At 34.8% G+C, this 24816-nt stretch overlaps 1 protein-coding gene, 1 long non-coding RNA gene and 1 pseudogene across 4 annotated transcripts; 2 read left to right on the top strand and 1 right to left on the bottom strand.

Annotated features, from left to right (window-relative positions):
- Window positions 1-267: 267 nt before the first annotated feature.
- On the top strand, window positions 268-17271 carry LOC120159179. Its single transcript, XR_005519330.1, has 3 exons — window positions 268-278; window positions 4750-4756; window positions 17139-17271. It is a non-coding gene; the product is annotated as an uncharacterized LOC120159179 (long non-coding RNA).
- Window positions 5649-15054, top strand: LOC120159149 (calmodulin-binding transcription activator 5-like). Of its 3 annotated transcripts, none has more exons than XM_039169819.1 (14): window positions 5649-5724; window positions 5837-5949; window positions 6444-6569; window positions 7023-7138; window positions 8011-8099; window positions 8265-8310; window positions 8438-8549; window positions 8674-8793; window positions 8870-8928; window positions 9467-9877; window positions 10005-10702; window positions 13356-13911; window positions 14266-14574; window positions 14654-15054. In XM_039169819.1, the coding sequence occupies exons 2-14, from the start codon at window positions 5886-5888 to the stop codon at window positions 14699-14701; spliced, it is 2754 nt and encodes a 917-aa protein (XP_039025750.1). In that variant the 5' UTR covers window positions 5649-5724; window positions 5837-5885; the 3' UTR covers window positions 14702-15054. The 3 variants fall into 3 exon arrangements, with proteins under 3 accessions (XP_039025750.1, XP_039025736.1, XP_039025743.1); XM_039169805.1 differs by having other exon boundaries at window positions 5650-5724; window positions 8432-8549; XM_039169812.1 differs by having other exon boundaries at window positions 5658-5719; window positions 8432-8549.
- LOC120159170 lies at window positions 16903-23665 on the bottom strand (annotated as a pseudogene).
- Window positions 23666-24816: the final 1151 nt, after the last annotated feature.

The following is a 24816-nucleotide window of genomic DNA, read 5'->3' as shown; positions in this document are numbered from 1 at the left end:
ATAAGATTGAAGGAAAAGATAAAGTTGAGTTAATTGATTATGATGTGAATTTGAATATGGTTGTATACTCTGAGCAGATAGCTATGATGTAGAAACTGAGATAAGTATTTGCATGGAACCTTCAGGAAGAAAATACAAGTATAGAATGATAAAGAATGAAGTTATGTATAAGAAATGGGTTATTAAAGTAATGAGGATGCAATGAAGATTGGTACATAAAGATGAGTATAAGTAATAAGACAAGAGTATGTGAACATGAAAGGAAATATATGATTTATGTATAAGGAATAAGGAATAAAGGAATGAAAGGGATTGATTTAAAGGATCAGATACGATGACTATGGAAGTACCGAGGACAATTTTGATATAGAAATAAGACAAGTGTACAAAGTGATGTGAAAATATTGTTTGACTCCTTAAAGTATAGATTTAATCACATTGAAGAAGATTTAAAGTTGCGTTTTGGTCAAATGATGACGAAATACAAGTTTGGTATGGTTATAAGGTAATTAAAGAGTGATAAAGAATTTGATTGATTAAGGATTTTGAGTGATAAGAACTGATGCTATTGGTTATATGATAAGCAACAGAAGAGGAATCTATATACGAAAAAAAAAGATAGTTGGAACTTAAGGATTGAAAAGTAAGTTTCTCATGATGACAAGAAAGAATAAGTAAAGGAAGCAACATAAGAACATTTGAAGATATGTTCTTACTAAGATGTTCAGTGAAAAAAAAATTCGAGGACGAATTTTCTTAAAAGGAGGGGAGATTTGTAACATCCGCAATACCGGGTTAGTGACCAAATTGTAAAGTTTCAGAATTTGGTGACTAAAGTAGAAGAATGAAAGAATTCAATGATTATTTGAATATATATATATATATTGAAGGTTATTTGGTATTTATTAAAGGAAATTAAGGGTATTATGGTCATTTGACCAGAAAGATTTTTTTTATAATTTTTTTAAAGGGTAATAAGCACGGAGGAAGAAGAGTCCAGAGCATTCTTCAGTCTTCTTCCTCCTCTCAACCGTGAAGCTTGGTATAAGGTAAGTGGGTCTTTAGTTGGTTAATTCTTTCGTTTTAAAGCTTGTTTTGATTCTTGGGATATTAAGAAAGATTAAGGAAAGCTTTAAGTGGCTTAAACCTCAAAGATTAACAAGTTATGAGAAATTAAGAAAAATGAGTTTTTAAGTGAATTTTTGATATGGAAGGAGTTAATAGACTGTGAAGTTGAATTTGACTTGTCAAGGATTAAATTAAGAGATATGAAGTGATAGAATGGGAATTAGAACACATTGAAAATTTGGTATGATTTTTGAATCTTATATGGAAGATAGATTTTGAGTTTAAGAAGTGATTATGGAGTAGAAATGAGTTTAAGTATGTGTATGAAAGTTAGGAATATTAAAGGGAATGAAGTATGATGTGTTGAGCTGAAAATGAAGGATTTTCGAGCTCAAAATATGATTTCTGGGCAAGGGGAATCGGTACCCATTCAAGGGGAACCGATACCCCTTCAAACGAACAAGAATTTCCAGTATGTCATGGGGGAACCGATACCCCCATAGGGGGGAACCGATTCCCCCTAAAGGAAAATTGGGAATATGGGTTTAATAAGTTAGTTTAAGTTGCTAGTATCCAATTACAAGGTGTAGGTACCTAATGATGGTCTCGAAATGTACATTTATGTAGATTCTACGCATAAAGCAATTCCGGAACGTTTGGCAAGTAAGATCGATCAAGGGAAAGATAAGAGATTGGAATTGGCTAGTGAGGCCAGGTGAGTGCATATTAGTTAGTTTATGGTGCTAAATGGAAACAAGACTTGTGACAAGTCTATTTCCTATGTTAGAATGCATGAATATATGATTATACGTATATGAATGACATGAATTGTATGTATGCATGAATATATGTGTTGACATGCTTTTGAATGTAATGTTATGAGAAGTATGTGCTATATAATGTATATATATACATATGTGAAACTGAACTATGTGACTGCATGAGAAAGATATGAGCCATATGACATGATATAGGTGAACATGAGAAAGCAAAGTATGAGATATAAACTATGTGATCATAGTAAAATATAATTATATTATTATGATAAGTGAAATAAGCTGGATAATATTGATCTATAGGATGAAGTGAAAATAGTACACTAACTAGGGATTTGAACATAAATGATAAGATGAACGTATAAGATAAGCTAGATGGGAAAGATTCATAGGTTTAAATAAAACTATAACACAGGGGTTGAATGATAGAAATTTGTGAAGTTATATGAGAAGATTATAAGAGTGATATGAAATTGAATTAAGTAACAAATTAGATTATATATATAGAAATAATAGAAGTGAGATATGTTTATAAGTATGCCCTAGATGAATACGAAATATAAGAGTGCTATATGATTTATATTAGGATGATCTTGAGGATATAGATATATATAGATAGATATGAAATGAAATGAAATGAGTTATATGAATACACAATTATGTGATGAAATGGTGAATTACATGAACATGTGAATATATATATATATATATGTTTAAGAGAAGGCATAAGATTAAGATATAAGCAATATGACTTATAAGTATTGCTATTATAATGTTACATGATATGTTATGTATGTTAAAGGAATTATGTGATGGTATAAATGTTATGAAATATATATATGTGAAAACAAGTATAGGTTATGAGATAAGACTTATGACTATAAGCTACGTGAAAGTGTTCTAGGTGTTTCGATATATTATATGAAGTATATGATCTTATATGAACAAGATATGATAAGTATGTTTATATGAATAAAGGTGATTGGGTGAGAAATGATAGAAATTATATGAAAACATGACATATGTGACATGTGAATTATATGGAAATGATCTACGTGCAAGTGAACTACGGGACTATGTGATCATATGAAAAGAAGCTATGTGATACGTGATATGTGAAAGTGAATTACAATTTTATGTGAATATTTGAAATGAAATAAATGATAACGGCCATGTTATGTGTCATGAGAGCTAGGGGTATAGTTGGCATGCCAAGAGTCGAGGGTCTATTCGGTTCTTTAGGACATATGTATATTCTTTGGAACATGTGTGAAGTCTCGAAAGACACATACTTGATCCCTAGCATATGTATATGATTCTTAAGGAATTCTACGTGGTCCTTATGGACATCATTATATGGCACTACGGTGCAATTCTACGGGCACTTCGGTGCAATTCTACGGGCACTTCGGTGCAATTCTACGGGGCACTTCGGTGCATTTATACGAGCTGTGGTAACAGCATAGTGCACAACCTCTATAGACTCACATATCGATAGTTCTCACATATATACATGGGCTAATCCAGAAATATGAACAAATATAAGTTAGTGGTATGATAAATGCTATAGAAATGATGTTGTGTGTGTATAGTGTTTGATTGAAATAGTATGTGATTATATGATAAACGTTAATGATGAACTATGTGTATGCATGTATTTACTGCAATTAATCTGATATGATTTTATACGATATGAAAAATGCATGAAGTTGCTGTAACATGATAGAACAGAACATGCATGTATCAATATAGGTTTTAAAGTGCATTAAGTTGTTATGCCTCACTAAGTCTTCGACTTAGCGTGTGATTGTTTCACACGTAGGTTTCGAGAAGAGTAAGGAGAGATGCGGAGCAAGACAGGTCAGTTTTCCTTACCAAAAGATCAGATCAGAAATATTTGACAAAGTATGTTTTTGGTTATGTATAAAGTGTTGGCATGTAATAAGTCATTAAGTACGAGCACTCTGATAAAGTCTGTATTTTGTTTTAAATAAAGTTTTAAATTTCCCGGGATTTTTCTTAAGAGTCAAGGTTTGAAAAGTCAATGTGACACTTCGGACTCGTATCCGGGTCGGATACGGGTTGGGGGTGTTACAATAATGTTATTAATTTGGTTACAACTTTTTGAGTAAAAATAAATAATCATTTAAAAATCAGATTAAGCTTCAGGTTAGATGAAATCTTCCTTAAATTGAACCGTGTGAAGAATAGAGAGACATAATACTTGAGTATGACCAATTGGTCTAACCTAATTTATGTCTATCTTTAAATAAAGACAGATGCAAAATTTTATGTTAGATGCACAATTTTCTTTTGAATAAAATGTATGCAAAAGCTGCTTGCTACAAATATCTACAAACTACAACAACCAATCGAATTCCTATAATCTTTTTCTATACAGTCCTATTATTTCTAACGAGCTTCACCTGTACAATCTCCTTGATACACCCAAGGAACGCAGCCTCACTTCTAATTGGGAAATTTTCACGTGCGACATTTTAATATATAATTAAGGAAAGTTATTATCGATTTTATTATTATTTTTTAATAAAATTGATAAAAAATTATCGGAAACATTATTATTTCTATCGATTTTGTTATTATTAGACATTTTACAGGATTTGATAATATATCCGGTAGAAAAAATAATGTTTTAGGTAGTATTTTACCGGATATATTATCAAGCTAGGTAAAGCACTAATAATAAAAAAATCTGTAGAAATAATAATGTTTTAGCTAAATTTTTATCGGATTTATTAAAAAAAAATAAAATGAAAATCGTATTTCATTAACCATATATTAAGACTGTTACGCTATAACTTCCTCTTCTAATCGAATTACCAAAACATCTCCTATTCCTTTCTTCTCAAATAAAATATATAAAAGCATTCCACGAAACCTTGAGCAGAAAAGTAGAAGTGGCTTTACCCTTTCACTGCGCAAGTTCCCACTGCAATTCGCTCTCTCAATCCTGAATCAATGTCGAATACCCTCCCACCAAGACAACACACTCCTCAAATGCCAACCGAGAAAACAAACTCAAAGAAAAGGTGGTTTCTGCTCTCCTCTTCATCCATCCATAAAACACAAACACCCTCAATCACCATACCCATGTGATGGAGTCTATCATTTGTGACCAAACAATCTAGCAATGCTAGCCAAGCAATAACAACATGTCAAGGTATATGAAAGGGGAATCATACCAACTTCTGCCATGGAATCTTATCGTTTTTGACCCGCAACTCTTGCCAGAACCACCGTGTCCGAACCGGGGCCGAGCCAGCAGCTTCAAACAATGGCCTCACAACCTCCCTAAGAGAGAACATCTTCCTTGGGCTCCAGCTAACCCAAGCTCTCGACTCAAATTTCCAAACATCAACCCCCTTAACAACATACGACTTCACACATGTCACCCACAACGATCCTTCATTTATCAAAATATTCCTGAGCAACTGAAGAAGACACGTTTAATTCGAGCAAGTCAAATCCTTCCAACTTAAATTAAATAATATATTGATAAAAAAACATTTAAATTATATAAAATTTAAAAATTCAAGGAGACATTGTCTTAGGATACTCTTTCGTCCATCTTCATGAGGTATATTATGGTATTTAATTAAAATAATATATTTAAGAAAAAAATTAAAAGAAAGAAACATATATAAAAACAAATAAAATAGTTAAAAAAGAAAAAGAAAAAAGAAAACCTAATCAGCGACCCAAAAGCTTCCAAAATTTTTTACAGTAAAATAATAGAAAAAAAAGGCTTTTGCCATATTTTTATAATATTCTGATCAGCTTTCTTTCTTCGGCTTCATTTTCGTCAGACTTTCCATTTTAAAAGCTCCGAAAGCAGCCCTCGATTCAGGTTTCGGGTTAGGTTTCCTCTTCTTATTTTTTAAATTTATTGATCCTTTTTATTATATTTCCTTTCAATAATCTCGTTCTCATACGCGTTTAACTTTTTGATATTGATTTTTTTTATCTTTCAGTGTGGAAAAAGCTGCGAAAAGTGTCTCTTCCGGGAGTTTGATTCCGGCGATGGACGATGGCAGTTCGAGCCCACTCGTCGGCTCCGAGATTCACGGTTTCCGTTCATTGGCAGGTATTGTACTTGGACGGAGTAATTTATCTTATACATTTTTTTATAATTAAAGTTGTCAATTTGATAGACATACTATTACTTATGAGCAGAATATGTTCAATCAATTTTATTTCTTTGAAAAGGGATCTAAATTATCATTTGTATTAAAAGATATGATAAGAAGGTTATAATTATGAAATGAATAATATATCAAACAGTTTTTAGTGATTATGAATCTAGTATTAAAAATTGTTACTTAATTTTGTTATGTAATATGTACTAAACTTGTTTGATCGCTCACTTACTAATTGAAAGTTGGAGAAGTGGCTATATGTTTCAAAAACAAATTCAGATATAACAACAATTTCATAATCATTCTAATGAAGTTACTTTAAGCTTCATGTACTGTTAAATTTTGTTCTAATAATTGGTTAGATCATGCTTCATATCATAGTTAAGCGTATGCCCTTCTTTTGCTAATTTTAGTTTCTATTGTCTTTTTGTTTGGTCGACAGATTTGGATGTTCAAAATATGATGGAAGAGGCCAAGTCTAGATGGCTACGTCCAAATGAAATTCATGCTATACTTTGCAACCACAAATATTTCCCAATCTACGTGAAGCCAGTGAAGCTGCCCAAAAGTAACTTCTCATGATAATTAGTCACCCATTTTTATTTTTTCTCGATTTCTATGAAGCAACAATCTTATCCATGTTATAATTGCTGAAAGGTCTACTTAAAGAAATAAATGACCTAGCTTTACCACTTTTTAAGTTCATGCTGCCAGTTATTTTAGTTTCTGCGAAGTTAGGCTTTGTGTTATTGATCTTATTGCTATTTGTGTTTCATTACTATTCATTATTAGCAAAAAGTCTAATTTGTTTAATCTGATGCAGTATTACTATATCACCAAAAGTCAGCATTTTGCAAGAGAATGTTCAGTTGCATTACTTATGGCTTTACAAAACTATTATTATTGTTATTTTTGTTATAACTTTAGGAAATTACCTCCCGTGTAACTTCTAAAGTACTAAACTACGAAGAAGTGTACTACTGTACTTATAGAATAACTAATTTTATTCTCGATGTTGTAGGTGGTACTGTTGTATTTTTTGACCGAAAGATGCTCCGAAATTTCCGAAAAGATGGCCATAACTGGAAAAAGAAAAAAGACGGGAAGACCGTTAAAGAAGCTCATGAACACTTAAAAGTGAGATTTTCTTGTACTATAAGGCACTATAAATGGGACAATTTGTTAGTTAGCTTAGTGAATAACAGCATTCCTCTGGATATTGAGATTCAATTTTTTAGTGTTATTGGCCTTTTTTTTCTTTTACTTGTATAGCATGTTTATAAATATACATAACATAATGTGGGAAAGATAATGTGGCCTCCTATTTCTATCAAAAAAATAATAATGTGGGAAAGATCGTAAGATTCTTCTAGTTTCATTCACCTCAAACATGCTGCAGTGTTTTCTTTGTGCATTAAAGATTAGGGATAAAGCAACTTTTAGTCCTCGAACTTGGCAGTTTTCCCAGCTTAGTCCCTGAACTTTATCTTGGTCCACATTAGTCTTTGAACTTGACAATTTTTCCAACTTAGTCCCTGAACTTTATTTTGGTCCACATTAGTCTGTGGACTTGGCAACTTTATCCGTTTTAGTTTGATGAAGTGTCACTTCGTTAATCTGCCACATCATCAAAGGACTAAAAATGGGCCAATAATTCAAGTTCAAGGACCAATGTGGAGAAAAAAAGTTCAGGGACCACGTTGAGAAAAGTTTCCAAGTTCAAGGACTGAAATTTGTTTTATCCCTATTCCCTAAAGATTATTCTATGTATTACACTGTTATATCAGCAATTTTTCTTCATGGTTTGAAAGATTAATTTCATTTGTATGGAACCCTCTCATTGATACATCTATTTCTTTGCTTGCATCTTTTCTTTTTAAATTTAATCTCCTCGCAGTAAATTTATGAAATCCATTTTATCCCCCCTCCCTAGGAATTTATGTTATTTGTTCTTTGACTGGCCAAAATGTAAGTATTTTGAGAAAATTGTATTTCATTTTACATTTCAGGTTGGTAATGAAGAAAGGATTCATGTATATTATGCACATGGCCAAGAAAACCCAACCTTTGTGCGTAGGTGTTACTGGCTGCTTGACAAGTATGTAACTTAGACGTATAACTTTACCTTGCCTATCTTTTCCCCACATTGTATGGTTTGAAAAATAAATCATGAAAGTTTACTCCCTCTCTGTGTCATGTTTCAGTGTATCTTAATAGACTGATCATGAGTAGCTTAACCACCTATTATAATATTTTTTTTCAGGTCTCTAGAACACATTGTTCTTGTTCATTATCGTGAAACACAAGAGGTTGGTGTTAAAATAATAAAAACTGAAAAGTTGGGGGCACTGTCTCCTGACAGAAGAATTCTTTTACTTTTTGTATGCCTTTAAAGCAGTTATTGACCAGCCTTTTGTTGATTTGGTATAGTCACAGGGTTCTCCAGCAACACCTGGGAATTCAAATTCCAGTTCATTAACTGACCAGTTTACTCCATTGAATGTTATGGAAGAGTTTGATTCTGGAGTTGGTAATGCGTATTATGAAGGTGAGAAAGGACCTCTCGGTGATATTGATGTTGAATTATGCCAACAACTTGTCAGCTTAACTTTGTTATCATGCATTTTTCTATACATAAATACATCATGTTCTTATTGATTTCCATCCAACAGAACCCAATAATAGTGTTGATGTCAAAAATCATGAAAGGAGGCTTCACGAGATTAATACACTTGAATGGGATGAGCTTCTGATAGCAAATGATAGTAATGACTCAGCTGTATCTAAAAGAGGTAACAAATTGTTTTCTTGTTTAAACGATACCCTTATTTAATTGCTAAATTATTTACTTATTTACTTTGATTGCAGATAAGAATTCTTACTTTGAGCAATTGAATCAAACAGCAGGAAATGGCTTCTCAAATGATGTGAGCAGAACAACTTCATAGCTCTCAAGTCCTTAGATTTCTATATCCTTCTTAAAGTAGAGATGATGTTCTTTGAAAATATATTTTATTAGTTCTCTTTCATCTTAATGAAAACTTGTTTGAAATATCTTTGCAGGCTAATAGAGTTTATTGTTTCTCATTTTATCTTATCTTATTAAATAAGATTCCATGCTGTTATTGCCTAAAGATTTCTTGCATGTTGCGCGGAAGTTGGGAAGTGGACTGTGGACATATAGACTCCTGAACTAATTTTTAAGAGTTCCTTGATCCTTCGCATTTATGATTTATGCTGCACTTCTCTATACATATATTTTCTCTTCCCAACTATATATATGGGTTTTACATGTGTGGAAACATCTGGTAGGGTGTCTTGATATTCTTTCCTTATTTTTGTGTGTTTAACCACTTTTTAGATCGACTTTTCCATATTTATATTATGAAGACACTTGAACATTCTCCTTTTTATTTTTGTATTTGGCTGCACTATTGGTTGATGACCAATGCTTCATTTTTGCAGGGTAAAAAAGCATACTTCAACACTCAAGGCCATAATGTATCAACAGAAATTTCTATGCTTGTTAATTTTGTTGAGCCAAGTGCTCAGAGTAACAATGCTTACCTCAACCCTCCGGTGAATGTTTGTAATCCGATATCGAGTAGCCAATTAAATCCTAATGTGCTGCGGAAAGACACTATTGCCATAGGGACTGGTGAATCATTGGACCTTTTGATCAATGATGGTTTACAAAGTCAGGACAGTTTTGGAAAGTGGATGAACTACACTATGACCGAGTCTCCAGTTTCAGTAGGTGACTCTTTGCAAGAATCATCAGTTTCATCTGTTCAAGATTCTTTCCCCTCTCCTGAGCAAATATTTAGCATAACTGAAGTCTCACATGCATGGGCCTATTCAACTGAAAAGACAAAGGTGTTTCTTTAAAAAGTTCTCTCCCTCTCTCTGTGGGGTTTTAGAAATACCCCCTACCTTATCAGCATAGAATTAATGCTAGAAAAGTATCCATTTGAATAACAATTGTTTATATTTTGATTTGCAGATTTTAGTCACTGGAGTCTTTCATCAAGCTTATCAACATCTTGCTAAGTTCAATTTGTTTTGTGTATGTGGTGACATATGCTACCCGGCAGAAAGTATCCAAGCTGGGGTTTATCGTTGTGTGTTATCACAACATTCCCCAGGACTAGTGAACCTGTATATGAGTCTTGATGGCCATAAACCCACCAGCCAAGTTCTTAGTTTTGAGTATCGTGCTCCTTTATCACCCGACCCATTAGTTCCTGCAAAAGATGAGTCCATGTGGGAGGAATTCCGGTTGCAGATGAGGCTTGCTTATTTGCTCTTCTCTACTTCCAAGAATCTTAATATTTTATCGAGTAGAGTTTCACCGAATACCTTGAAGGAGGCTAAGAGTTTTTCCCAGAAGACTAGCAGCATATCCAATAGTTGGACATATTTGCTCAAGTCAATTGAAGAAAATCGAGCTTCGTTTACGCAAGCAAAAGATGGTTTGTTTGAAATCGCTTTAAAGAATCGGCTCAAGGACTTGCTGTTGGAAAGAATAATTGAAGGCTGTAAAACAACAGAATTTGATACTGAAGGTCTAGGAGTGCTTCATTTATGTGCCATTCTTGGTTATACTTGGGCTATATATCTATTTTCATGGTCTGGCTTATCACTGGATTTTCGCGATAAACATGGATGGACAGCTCTTCATTGGGCAGCATATTATGGGAGGTAAGTTCTTTTTGCGTGATTCTTAATATTTATGTGCTTGCTGCATATTAAGTCAACTTTTTTGGAAACTAGAATGCTTTAATTAATTCTTTGTTCCTTTCTTTCGGACTATGATGAAATTTAATGGTGTTGAACATCAGAATAGTAATTTTTTTGTTTTAAATTTGGGGCGTCACGTGATAGTGAGAGAAGCTCCAGCTTCTCTCTAACCTAGGTGTTTCAAATTTCAAATTTCCACGAGCCTAGGCGCTTTTGATTATTATTCTCTTCTTCGGTACCAGTCGTCAGCCGCCTCACGCCGCCGCTGTCAGCCGTCCGCCGCCACACTCCGACCACCGTTTGACGCCGATATTTTCCTGTGAAGATCGCCGGTTATCTTTGATTTCAAATCTGGCCTTAGATTTGCGTTTGAGACTTTCAATCAACGCAGATCTTCAAGAAGCCCACTGCCATTTTTCGCCGCTTTCCGCCGCCTGTGCACACCATCGTTTCTCCACCAGAATCAGCGTCGTCTTGCGTCCAGAACCCTCCTACCCTGTGTCGAGAATCGTTTTTTTTATCCTTTATTTTCCAGAAATTTGGTTCGGCTAGGAAAAACCCTTTCCTCCAACTTTCTGTTCATTTCCAGATTTCTCCATGGAGCCTCAACCCCCGTCTCAGCCCAGGCGAACTAGAGATGCATCAGGAGCGGCAGGTGAAACTTCTGGGAGCAACAGCAGATATGGTTTCTCCTACTACGGTAAGGAAAAACGTGGGAGGGAAATTGAAAAGGAGAGGACTAAGCTTCGGAAACGGAACAGGCGTGCTTTCACCAGACGTTTGCTGGCCGGTTTGAGGCAATATGGTGATTTCTCTCTTCCCGTGCGTTCTGATATGAACGCTGTTCTGGCAGCCTTGGCCCGGGAGGCTGGTTGGATAGTTGAGTCCGACGGCACTACCTACAGGCACTGTCCTTCCCACCATAATCAGCAAAACTTAAGAGAAATTTCTGCGAGGTCGGGTGAACATCCTCTATCAACCAATTCCTTGGAAAAATGCGCTGTTAAAGGAACATTAGACTGTCAACCTCCTGTGGTTAGGATTGATGACAGTGGTATGTCTCCTTCACAAGGTGGGAATTATAGGATGGAGAAGCTTTCTTTAGTGGAGGCAACACTCGTTCTTTCTGCTGCTGAAGCGGATCACCATGTAATCAAGAAGGGGTATTCCAACGAAAAATTTTCTGAAGTAGCGAGACGGAGAAGAAACGGATTTCAAAACAGGCAGAATGAAGGTCATATAAACGGTAGGAATGGGTATAGTAATGGATGCGTCTCGTTATTCATTGAGAACCTTCCGGAGAAGATCCATTGGAAGAGACTTGGATATATATTTGGTACACACGGTCGAGTTATGGATGCCTTCATTCCTAAAAAAAGGAATTTGAATGGGGTGAGCGATCTCAAATATGAATGGCTCTCGTATCGACGGCAGCAAAATTGGTGTTTCTTTCGTTAAATTTAAACCTCGACATTCCTATTGGAGGAAGTTCTCGACAAGTGTTCTTCGCAAGTCCGGGTTGGAAGATGATTCGAGGAAGAATCTTTATAAAGTTGAAGGTGTTATAGATAAAGAAAAACTTCAGGTGTTGAGCAATTGTCTAGTGGGGTGGTGCAAGGACTTTGTCAAAATTGGTCATCTCGCTAGACAAATGCAAGCGAAGGGCCTCACTGGCTTCACCTTAATGAGAGCTGTTGGTAATGCAATTTTAATGATTTTCAAAGACAATGCTTCATTGAGAAGTGTGGAGAACGATAAATCAAAGATTCTCGCAGAGTGGTTCTCCATAGTCGAAGCTTGGTCAGAAAGTTTGGTAATGGAGTGTCGTCGAGTATGATTAGTTTGCGAGGGTGTTCCTTTTCACGCATGGAATTGGGATACTTTCAAGAACATTGCTGAGAAGTGGGGTTTATTACTAGCTATCGACGAAAGTTGTCATTCTCCATCAATCTTTGATCGGGCAAAAATTCAAGTCCTCACAAAGGCTGATTCGAGAATTGATGCGTTGGTGCAATTGAAGGTTGGTGACAACTTCTTCAAGGTCATGGTGCATGAGATAGAGCCTTCATTCAAACCAAACTCTTGGGCTCCTGAAGAAGACGAGTCTCATTGATCTTGTCTCTTCAATTGTGGTTTTGTTTTAGTCTTTACGGTTGTAGGTGTTGCTTTTAATTTGTATCATGTTCTGTTGCGATGTTTTATTCCTACTGCGGGTGGTGTAATTAGGAGTAAGGTGATTAGACTGTGGCTTTGGATGAGGTCATTTGAAGTTAAGGTCTTTGTTGTAAAGGTGTACATCACCATGTGAGGTTACTCCATGGTGTCTTTTGTATCGGGTAATATTATCAATAAAATTTGAGGTACTCTTTTCTTCCTTCCAATGTTCGTTAATATACCTTTAGTATATGAACGAATACGAAGGGAGTTTTTAATGAGACCTCCAACTTCTATCAAAAAACATCAGAATAGTGTTATCTCCTCGTAAACTTATTTTTGTCTATTTTTTTTGCCAGTGTATGCTCTTGTTCAAAAATTGAACTTTGGTCTTTTAATATAGTTGTCAATCTTGAATCAGATACGAATTGTATCTCACTTCAGAAAATCCTCGATGCAGGGAAAAAATGGTTGCTGTTCTTTTATCTGCAGGTGCAAAGCCAAATTTGGTGACAGACCCCACTACCCAAAATCCAAATGGTTGCACAGCTGCTGATCTCGCATCTTCAAAGGGTTACGAGGGTCTAGCTGCTTATCTTTCTGAAGAGGCTTTAGTAGCACAATTCAATGATATGGCTGTAGCTGGAAATGCTAGTGGCTCTCTACAAACCAGTAGAACAGAAACTACAAACACCGATAACACTGATAACCTTAATGAAGATGAATTATATTTGAAGGAAAGTTTAGCAGCTTACAGGACTGCTGCTGATGCGGCTGCACGCATACAGAATGCATTCAGGGTACACTCCTTGAAAATCCGGACTAAAATAATCGAGTCTTCCACTCCTGAGGATGAAGCACGTCATATAGTTGCGGCTTTGAAGATTCAACATGCCTTTCGCAACTATGAGGCCAAAAGACAGATGGCTGCGGCTGCCCGGATCCAATATAGGTTCCGTACTTGGAAAATGCGTAAAGAGTTCCTTAATATGCGCCGCCATGCTGTCAGAATCCAGGTAAATATCCTCTCTTTTCTTCTTACTATACTATTGGTATGAGTATTGCATTATATATATATCAAAATCAAATTATTTGTTTCTTTTAATTTTGGCGACTGTAAATAGGCACGATTTCTCTTTAATAGGTCCAATTTTATGATAATAGTACCCTTTTTTTGAATCAAAATTATTCCCATTTTTTTCCTACAGACTTTTTTTAACTCAAGTCATATCATGCTAGTGGAAGATTATTTTCCCTGATTCCATCTTTTCGATGGTTTATTATTAGGAAAAAAACATTATTTGCTTATTCTTCAAGTATGAGGAAGCGAGGATTGCTCAGAATAGAGATTGCTTGGAAATTTAATGCAGGCAGCTTTCCGGGGCCTACTAACAAGGAGGCAGTACCGTAAGATTGTCTGGTCGGTTGGTGTGCTTGAGAAAGCACTTCTGCGATGGCGATTAAAAAGAAAAGGTTTGCGTGGACTGCAAGTTAACCCAGTTGATGCAGTTCCAGAGCAAAGGGCGGAAAGTGACACGGAAGAGGATTTCTTCAGAACCAGCCGAAAACAAGCTGAACAACGTGTTGAGAAAGCTGTTGTACGTGTTCAAGCTATGTTCCGGTCAAAGAAAGCACAACAAGACTACCGGCAAATGAAGTTGGCTCATGATTTAGCACTGGTAAGTGATAGCCCCGAAATCCAGCAGATGTTAATTCGATTTTATTCATCAATTTACATGGAAAACTCTGTTTTGGCAGTTGGAATATCAAAGCCTCCTCGACCCTTCTTCCTGCAAGGATGCTTGAAAACATCAAGATTCAGGAACAATCACATCTCTAGGCAGCCTAGTTTGTATATGCAACCGATGTCAACCGGTAACCTTCAATTTGAGGTAAGCTACTACGGGTCTGACACTGTTTTTGTTCGGGTTATGATCAGACGTTTAGTTAGTAGTTGAAAACCTTGGTTTAGAGTAAAGGATTTATGATTTTTATGGCCACTGATATTAGGGTTGATGTAGGTGCAAGGTTGCTTCATGTATAATAATTTTAAAATATCAAAAAACAAACTTTATGAACAGCTAATCCTTTAAGGGTGTGTTTGGTTCACGGAATGTAAGATTACCAGTAGGAATAAAAGATTACCAGGAAATAGGATTACTGGGAATGTTGTATTTTGTGTTTGGTTAGTTTAGCAGGAATGTAAGATTACCGTATTTGGTTAAAAGAATAAAAGATTATTGGAATGTATATTTGACCAAATTGTCCTTATTATATATTTGTATAATATTACAAATTGTAAAATATTTATATATTTTCTTTAAAAAATTAAATTCATAATATTTATATAATTTTTTTTACAAAATTAAAAATATAAAAAAATATTTAATGAAAGGGTAAAAAAATTTTAATTTCTGAACTTCATATAAAATTTTAATTATAGATTTTTTTTTATAAATCTAAAATAATTTAAAGATAAATTTGTAATTTAACCTTCGTAGAATTTTTATTATTCAATGATAGAAGAATAATATTTTTGAAAAAAAATAAAAATTTAAGAGCATTTTAGTCTAAAACGTCGGTAATGTTACAATACTTAAGGGAAGGGAGGTAATGACATTCCCGGTAATATACCTAAAAAAATATATTATTTGTAATAAAACATTATCGGGAATGAGATTTCCGGCCAACCAAACATGGGAATGTGGGATTCTCATCCCATGGGAATCCCATAATCCTTGAACCAAACACCCCTAAGTGATGCTGGTGGGTTGGGTTATATATATGTATATATCAAAGGCTAGCCTAAAATGCTGAATGGATCTGTCCTAGGTTTGCCTTGGTTGGGTTTCGGATAAATTCTCTTGTACTCACGACTTCTATTATTTAATGATTAGTTTTCTTTATCTTTTTTTTATTAAAAAAATTAAGGTTTAATTGAAAAATAGATATTTAAACTACGTGTTTTTTAAATTTATGTTTATATTAAATTTTATATATATAGATATATAAAGGTAAATTTTTGATGAACTTAATAGTTATATTTTTAACAAACACTAGTCAAGTAAAATTTTATTGAGTTTAATGAAATAGTTGAGTTGAATAGTTTTTTTAGTTAAGACAAACACTACTCAATTCGCAATCGATTCGATTAATAAGCATCCCTAGTTAAAAGTTTAACATTACCAAAATAATATGATTAGATGTGAAATTGTCCACATATAATCGATTTTTTACACTATTTGATAACATCATATTATCAGTTCGGTTCAATATTATACTTTTTAACAATATAATTATGAAATATAATATTACATATAATAATCTTAAATATAATACTTTACAATAACAATAAACTCCAGTAGTAGCCCTCCACTTTTGCCATCTGTCTTTATATGGTGTGTAACATCATCCTCTATACCCCTATCTTTATGTATCATAGATCCTAGATACTTGAAACAATCATTTGAGAGGAGAACATGTTCTTCTATACATATTTCTACATCTTTATCGTTTTGGTTCCCACTAAAATTTAAACATAAATACTTTGATAACATCGTATTATCAGTTCTGTTCAATATAATACTTTGATAACATCAAAGTCTTTTAAATGCACACTTAACAAATACAAAACTTATTTAGCCATTTTACTGTTTTACCCCTTGAAAGAACAAGCTTTCGAGATGGAAACAATCAACACCATTGACAAATAACTTAACAACGATTTGTTTCCTCACTGTGACCATTTTACCCTTTTACGCCCTAATACTTAATATTATTTCAAGGAGGAATACGAGCTTGCAAGAAATAAATTATGTACGCAATAATCTGTATTAACAATAAGACACAAAGCTGTAAAAGACAAGCACAACTACTATCAACATGAGTAACTTCCTCCTAGACCTCTAGCAATTTAGCTGCTGTGTAGATGTCCGTCATCGGGAGAAAAAAGGTTCCTCGATAGTCCCTAATGCAATCAAAGTTCTTAAAAGAATTACACGGCTTCTGTCCGGGGTGTGTTGAGAAGCTTTTACGCGGAAACTGGCTCACTTACTGGGCTGCTGGTAGATGCAGGGGCTTTAACCTGGTTAAGCAATAAAATCAAATAATGTGTCGAGGAATTCGTTGTGTTTCTGATTCGGAGTAAGGCAAATATTTATGCACCATGCTGCTCCGACTCTTTACTTTTTACTAAGTTCTCATGTCAACCACTCGTATACGACAGATTATAAAATGTCAAAAGTTTTCCCAAATCACATGGTTTATGCCTTTGAGTTCTTGATTACAAAATGTCGAGGTAAAGATCATAACTCTTGAGAGAATTATAAGAAGGATTCAAAACTCACCTTTGCTGATTTGAATAGTTCATCGAGAACTTCCGACAATGTTGGATGGGCATGAACTGCAAATTTGATATCCTAAATGGCACAAACAAGAACTCTAAATATTTACAATTTAAAAGCTTCGCCGAGTATCCAGGAAACGATTCCTGAACCAAAAATATTTTGGTTTTCACACTGAAGACTCACCTGGATTCATGTTCCTAAAGCCATGGCATTTGATGCCTCGTGGATGAGGTCGGCTGTGTGCAAGCCGAATATATGAACTCCAAGAATCTCTCCATTGTCCTGGTTGTAAATCAACTGCATGGAAGAATCGTACCTAGAGCTTAGCAACTATATCAATGGCTCGAGACGAAGTTCGAATAAGAAAAATAAAAAGCAAACAAAAGGATATAGAGATACCATAGTCCATCAACATCTGTTCTTGCTCTATCAAAGAAATAAAATTTCTCTCCTTAATAATTTTATTTCAAGAATTCGGCACCATATAAGGTATAAGCTTCAATTAGATATTCTTTTAGAACTGATAAATATTTGTTTCCAGCATTTTTGTGAAAATCAGGAAACAACTTTTGTGAAAAAAAATGAAAATTATCTTCTTGTAATATCTTTACTGAGACAGGTTTCAAGATAAATAACCTTAGCAAGTCCCTCGCCTTCATTTTCTGCCAGTGCCTTTGTGTTAGCCTTGAAACTTGTTTTGGCAACGCTTACTTCGAACCCTTCCTTCTCAGCTTTGTCTCTTGCTTGAGGCTGTGAAGTTAGAGCATTGTCAAATTTTCAGATTTTTACGCCATAAGAATACCATTTTTGAAGAAAAGCTTTGTATTTTGTATATATATATAAGGCTACATCAGAAAGTTTGAACCAATTTAAACTTGATAATAGATCAGATATTGAGATGTTTGCAAATCTGTATTCACCTCTGTCAAACCAACCATACTTATTTCAGGATGAGTGAAGCAAGCTGCTGGGACGCTGAGGTGATTAAGCACATGATCTCTTCCAGTGACTTGCTCGACGACTGAATCAAGATATTTAAGCAAAGATGAAATGGTTCTAAACAAAAACTATCAGTTACAATTGAGCAAAGAATAAGTTAGCAGTACCAGAAATTCCTTGTGCACTTGCTGCGTGAGCAAGCATCATTCAAACTTAACAGATTAGTGTTTGTTTGAAGTCAATATGGGTAAAATATATGTCAGAAAAAAGTTTACAACTAACCAGATTTCCATTTGCATCAATCACACGCATTGTCTCATCAACAGGAACGAAACCCCTTTGTGTCACTACATTAATCTGATAAAAAGGAATATGAATGTTTTGATCCATTTCCTTTTAATGCACCATCATATATAATCCAACAGTATTCATGAAGAAGACATACATTCTCCAAACCAAGACCATTAGTGAATGGAGCCCTTCCAGTAGCAATTAAGGCTGCATCTACCTGGATAAAAAAAAGGGATACCATTGACTGCGATAAAGCAGAGGTTGCAACTGACAAAAAGCATATAGAAGATAGAAAGGACAGATTTGGGATCAGGAAAAGAATCGTATGATAGCAATTTCAGTACATGATAACAGCGTCTAGAAAGAAATAGACTGCCGTAAATACCAAAAGAGCATTGGGAGATTAAAAAATTCCCATAAAAAAATAAAAAAACATTATGCAGATACCTCCAAGGTGTCTTTGTGTTCCTTAGTCTTGGCATCGATAAGCTCAATAATGACCGGTTTTCCATCCCTTGCCGGAGTGATTTATAAATAACACCAATGAAAATCAATAACCACTTATCGAACAGAGAACCGGAATGTACACAGATCTAAATAGTAGATTACCTTGGTTGCAAACACTCCAGTATGATAATCAATTTTCCTTGGGTTGATCAGCACCCTTTGGGCCAACTTACTAATCTCAGGATCAAATCCAGGCATAAGTTGATCTAGAGCTTCAATAAAAGTAACCTGCATAAACCTCATAAGCATTGTTGCGTTGGAATAAAAACTAGAGGGCATTTAAGTTGTGCAATAATTTTGTACCAGCGATAAAACATTAATAAAAGGAAAATAGAGATTTCAGTGACTGACATCTATCCCTGTGGTAAATGGTAACTTATTCATTCATGAATTGGATCAAGGAGAATGTATCTATAATATGGGCATGCTTTGTATGGTCTAAGTTTGCTTGCAGTCATCTGGTATACAATAGCAGTCACCAAAGAGCATAGATCCTCCCAGCTTGGAGTTTCAAAGACAGCATAGATTAATCTTGAAAAGCATAACTTCAATGCAATCTTCAACTCAAGTACATATAGATTTCAGGTAAAAGAAACTTTTAATCTGAAACAAAAGGTAAATTTACAGTCTCTTGATCCTCAAAGAAAGATTCCTACATTCATTTCACAAAATTGACAAGGTAGAAAAAGAAAAGAATGAGTTATCACCTCACTGCCAAGTGCAGTGCATACATCACTAAATTCAAGACCAATATAACCACTTCCAACAATTGCAACCCAATCAGGAACAAACTCCAATTTCAGGGCATGGTCGCTAGTGATAACAGTCTTCCCTGCAGTTTATGATAATAATTAGAAAAAAAAGAAAATAGAATAATAACAACACAGAACATTACAGCTATGCAAGCCATGCATCCTTCTATAATTGCTAAATTCCAAGACTTATTCTCTTGAAGGAAATTTCTGCTAGGTTTCTGGATGACACATTTCAGTTATTTGTTAATTAAATCTAACCGTGGGATCAATCCCCAAAAAATCTATGAAAGACTTGGATGAGATTTCTAGTTTCTATGCAAAATTCCCATTGGTTCAGCTGCACTTGAATAACTAGGAAACTTTTATCCAAACTTTTGTTTCCACTTTTCACTTGGTTGAACTGATGCATGTATTACCTGTTACATAACATATGACCATCCAAAAATCTCATGCAAGTTTCCCCAACCAGGGATTAAAATAAAAAAAGAGGATGAAGACAGAACAAAAGAGTTATCATGGGTAGCAATACTATCAAATGCCAGTGCTGCCTTAAACACCCAGATTACTTCTATCAAATCATTAATGGAATAAGTAAGACTTCAAAGGAATAAATTATACCATCAACTTCAATGCCCTTGGGAACAAAAGGGACGGAACCAGTAGCAATGATGATATCTTTTGCAGTTACAATGGTGTCAGTAAAGCCAACCTTTCCATATTTCACTTTTTGGGGACCCTAAATACACATACAGAAAAATAAGGATACTTGAGAACAAAAAAATCAGACTGAATTTTGTTACAAAGTGCAAGTTAGCTTACCAAAATAGTACCAAAACCAGTTAATATATCTACTCCAAGTGCCTTCATTTAGTTAAATTGCTTCGAATTTTTGAAGCAAGATTATTTGCATGGTCAGCAACTGCCTGTCTATCATATCCAGCAGCAGATACCTACCATATGTAACACAGAAGAACAGCAAAGAAGGAAATAATCAGAGGATAACAGATGGAAAACATGGTCTGGCTAACTGATAGACTGCACATTAAAATTAAGAGACTAACAACATTTTGTTTTTCTGGTTAAAAGCACAAAAATGTCAGTTTAAATGAAAATAGTGATATATTTCGAAGTAATGATGAGGTATGTTGCTCCTTCTCTTCATTTTTCTTGAAGTACCTGTGCCAAACACATGGATATGATGACATGACCTCCAAAGAAGGATCCTTCCAATACATGGAAAAAACATAAAAGAATAAAAAATCTGATAATACCTGTGTCCTACACATACCCACCCTCGGACCCAAGTCCGAGTAATATAGAATATGTGTGTCTCAGCCTAAGTCTAAAATAAAACCATAACAATTGAATCCTATTACCTGCAAACCCTAGGCTGGTCTTGGAATATTCAAACTAGAAGAAATTTGTGTGACTGGGAATTGGAACAATGGTTGGAGCTAATGATTAAATTGAATAACATACAGTTATCCAAGGCAGTTGATGATTTTCTATCGTGGTCTGGGAATGGTGATGGGTTGTTTTCGGTGAAATCCTGCAGAAAGACTCTAGATAAGGATCATCTGGAAAACCCTATTTGAAAAAATCATGTATGGTTGGGGTTGGTTCCTCCTAGAGTTGAAACTTTTCTTTGGCAAGTAACTCATCAAAAATTGGCTGTGAAATCAGAGCTAAAGAAAATGGGGGTTCCCTTATCTGATGGGGATCTTTGCCCGTTATGTAATCAGCAAGAAGAGTCTGCCCAGCATCTGTTTATTTTCTGTTCAGTAACTAGTGAGATTTGGAATAAGTTTTTCAGGTTTTGGGATATCTGTACAACTTTGCCTTCTGATCTTCCATCCTTCATTAGTTCTTGGCCTGATTTGATGGCAAATTCGGTGATCTGGAAATTTATTCCGAGTGTGGTTCTTTGGTCTATTTGGAATCATAGGAATTCAATTGTTTTCGAGAAAAAAGTTCTCGACAGGTCTTCTCTCTTCTTCATTGTAAGATTTAGATTAGCGAAGTGGTTTCTTGCCAAGTTTCCTCAAGTTTCGATATCCATTGACTTGTTAATGGCTGATCCTACTTTAGCAGACGGTGTTGTTAAGTGCTCAAAGGTAAAGAGTAGGGCAGTACAGAAATGGCTTCCTCCACCTACGGATTACTACAAATTCAATGTTGATGGTGCTGTCACAAAGGATGGGTTGGTTGGTGGCATTGGGGGAATTCTTAAAGATTCAAATGGTTCCACTCTAGCGTCGTTTTCAGAAAGTGTTGGATCTGGCCCTCCTCCATTGGCAGAATTGAAGGCAATTAAGAAAGCAAATGAAATTTTCTTTTCGTCGGTTTGGTCTAGTAAAGGGAGATTGATTCTGGAAAGTGACAGCAAAAAAGCTGTGGAATGGATCCAGTCGCCTTCTTCTGCCCCTGTGTATTTTAGTATTCTAATAAAGGATATTGAGTTTTTTGTATTGTCTAGGGCGTTGATAGTGAAGTTAATTCCTAGGGGTTGTAATTGGGAGGCTGATAAGTCAGCTAAAGAAGGGGTTGGTTGACTGGGTAGTTTTATTGAGATGTTTTTTTTTGGCTTTTTTAGGGGATAGTCTTATCTATTGTAATGTGAAGGCTTATTGTTGTATGAATTTTATATCAATAAAATGAGGTACTCTTTTCCTCCTTCCGTTAGTTGCTCCTTACTTCTTGGAAATAATCAATTATGAAGGGGTTTTTAATGAGACCTCAACTTTTATAAAAAAAAATTACCTGCAAACCCAAAGCTTTCATGTGATGCTCATTTTGAAGTTCACGCATTCTACCGCTGACAGCCAGGAGAGCTTTCGAAGGAACACAACCTCGGTTAACACAGGTTCCTCCCACGACATCTCCTTCAATGATAGCAGTTTTCAAACCCTGCACTAGCAAAGCATCAGAAGAAAAATTAAAGCAGGAATCGAACTATAAGTACTAATTTCTCTATAAAAAAAAAAGGGGGGTGGGGCCGCAATCCACGATTAATGCACCAGTGATCTTCACTTAAACCAGGAAAAACAAATCAACAACTGAATAATTACAGAGGTTTCTTTTTTAATAATTACATTTCCTAAGAAGTTCTACTAAACAACCAGGAAAAAATCAGAGAGACCGAGTAAGTTTCAGGCTTTTAGCTAAAAGATAAAGCGAAATAATTGAGTGGTAAAACAAAAGATCGAGCTAAATATCGTCAAAAGGAGTGAAAAAAAACATAAAAGAAATTCAGTTTCATTTAAATGATAGAGCTAAATAGCGTCAACACTGAGTGAAAAAACACAGATTTCAGTTTCAGCTAAACGATAAAGCTAAAGAGCGTCAAATTAGAGCGAAAAAAAGACTTCTCAGTTCCAGCTAAATAGCGTCAAAATTGAGTGGGGAAAAAAACAAAAAACATATTTAGTTACAGCTAAAAGATAGAGCTAGATAGCGTCAAAACTGAGGGGAAAACATGCAGACATTCAGTTTCAGCTAGAAGAAAAAACTATATAGCATTAAATAAACGGAGTAAAATTAAAGAAAATAGAAAAGACCTTCTCGACAGCATGCAATGCAGCTCCATGGCCACCGACGCCGGCGCCGATTATAATCAAGTCATAATCAAATGATTTAGGAGGAGTTCCATTGTTGCCGGATGAAGCAGAGATCTTGTTGGAATGTCCACGAGCAGGAGTGGAGAGTAGAAGTCGTGTAGAAGCGGAGTGAGTTGAAAATGAAAAGCCGGAAGGTTGCCTTCTGAGTCCGCAGAAGCGGAGATTGGCATGGGAATGAAAAGCGTAATTAGTTGTAGGAAGTGAGGTAGGTTGAGAGAAAGGTAGAGCTGAAATGGAATGCATTGCCTTTCTATAATTTCTTTATTTTCCCTTTGCTGTTTGGGTAGGAAGAAAATGGGAGAGAAAGTAAGCCTGTAAGAGAGGGGGGAGGGGGGAGGAGTTATCCAAGTCGGATTTACAGACTTATCAAGTTAGTTGGGATTAAAATTATGGGTAAACTACTTGGATAGCCCTATATTATTGACTACTTTTTATTTGAGTCATTCAAGTATAAACTGTTATAAATTATCATTCAAGTTATCAAAAGATATAAAATAATCACCAATCAATAAAGACAAGTTCATTTCGAATCATATAGATGAAGATGCATGTATATTTTTTAAGAATGAAGAGATTCCAGGAGAGGGTTATGGTGCATTTAAGATGAATGCATTATTTTACATGAGATACGCCGAACCTGTCTAAAACTCTAATAAACAGTGTTTTTTTCAAAAGCTTTTTTGTCTTAAGATAGAGGAGTAATTTAATTTTCAAAAGTTTCATTGCCTCAAGTGAGGGGTAGTTTAATTTTCAAAAAATTTATTACCTCAAGTTGGATTAACAGTTAACTTTTTCAAAATTTCATTATCTCAAATTGGAGGAACAATCTTCTTTTTAAAGTTTCACTACTTAAAATCGGACGAGTAATTAAATGAAACAAAAACGTAATATTAAGTATCATTTAAAAAAAATAACTGAATTAACTAAATGAAACCACACGAATTTAATAACTAAATACATAGTTTACCGATACAAGTCCACGGAACAAGAATAGTAGGAGAATATAAGATTATGTTTTCCAAAACCATTAATTCAAAAAAATAATTATGATTTTCCTTTTGACATTTTACGTATACCAATATTGATATGTTTCGATTAACTATATTTACCCCCCCCCCCCAAAAAAAAAACACAGACACACACATATACAGCCCAAGACATTAGGTAAAAATTTTAAAAACATTCTTAAAATATAAAATTTAAAACTATCAATTAGATATTATAAATTAATAATTACTTGTTTTTTAATGCAACTATAAAAGAAATATTAAAATTATTGTCAACCACTTTAATAGCGATCAACCTATAGGCTAAAAAGAAGAGTGGGAGCTGAAGATTTTCCAGCAGACGTTTTTCATTTTGACAATATATTCAATTTAAATGGTCTAAAACAACAATGGACCTTTTTGGTGGATAATTTTCCACCCTTCATCCGAGACCATAAATCAAATAACCAAAACTGTATT

The sequence above is a fragment of the Hibiscus syriacus genome, unplaced genomic scaffold, assembly GCF_006381635.1.
Source record: "Hibiscus syriacus cultivar Baekdansim isolate YM2019G1 unplaced genomic scaffold, ASM638163v2 tig00002841_pilon, whole genome shotgun sequence".
NCBI lineage: Eukaryota > Viridiplantae > Streptophyta > Magnoliopsida > Malvales > Malvaceae > Hibiscus > Hibiscus syriacus.
The sequence above is the reverse complement of the archived record's forward strand: the minus strand, read 5'-3'. Positions and strand labels throughout refer to the sequence as shown.

Coding starts and splice junctions, on each gene's coding strand:
- LOC120159149 (XM_039169805.1), top strand. CDS start 5,886: ATGGACGATGGCAGTTCGAGCCCACTCGTCGGCTCCGAGATTCACGGT. Junction 7,139..8,010: donor AAGCTCATGAACACTTAAAA/GTGAGATTTTCT, acceptor TTTACATTTCAG/GTTGGTAATGAAGAAAGGAT. Junction 8,929..9,466: donor GAAATGGCTTCTCAAATGAT/GTGAGCAGAACA, acceptor TCATTTTTGCAG/GGTAAAAAAGCATACTTCAA.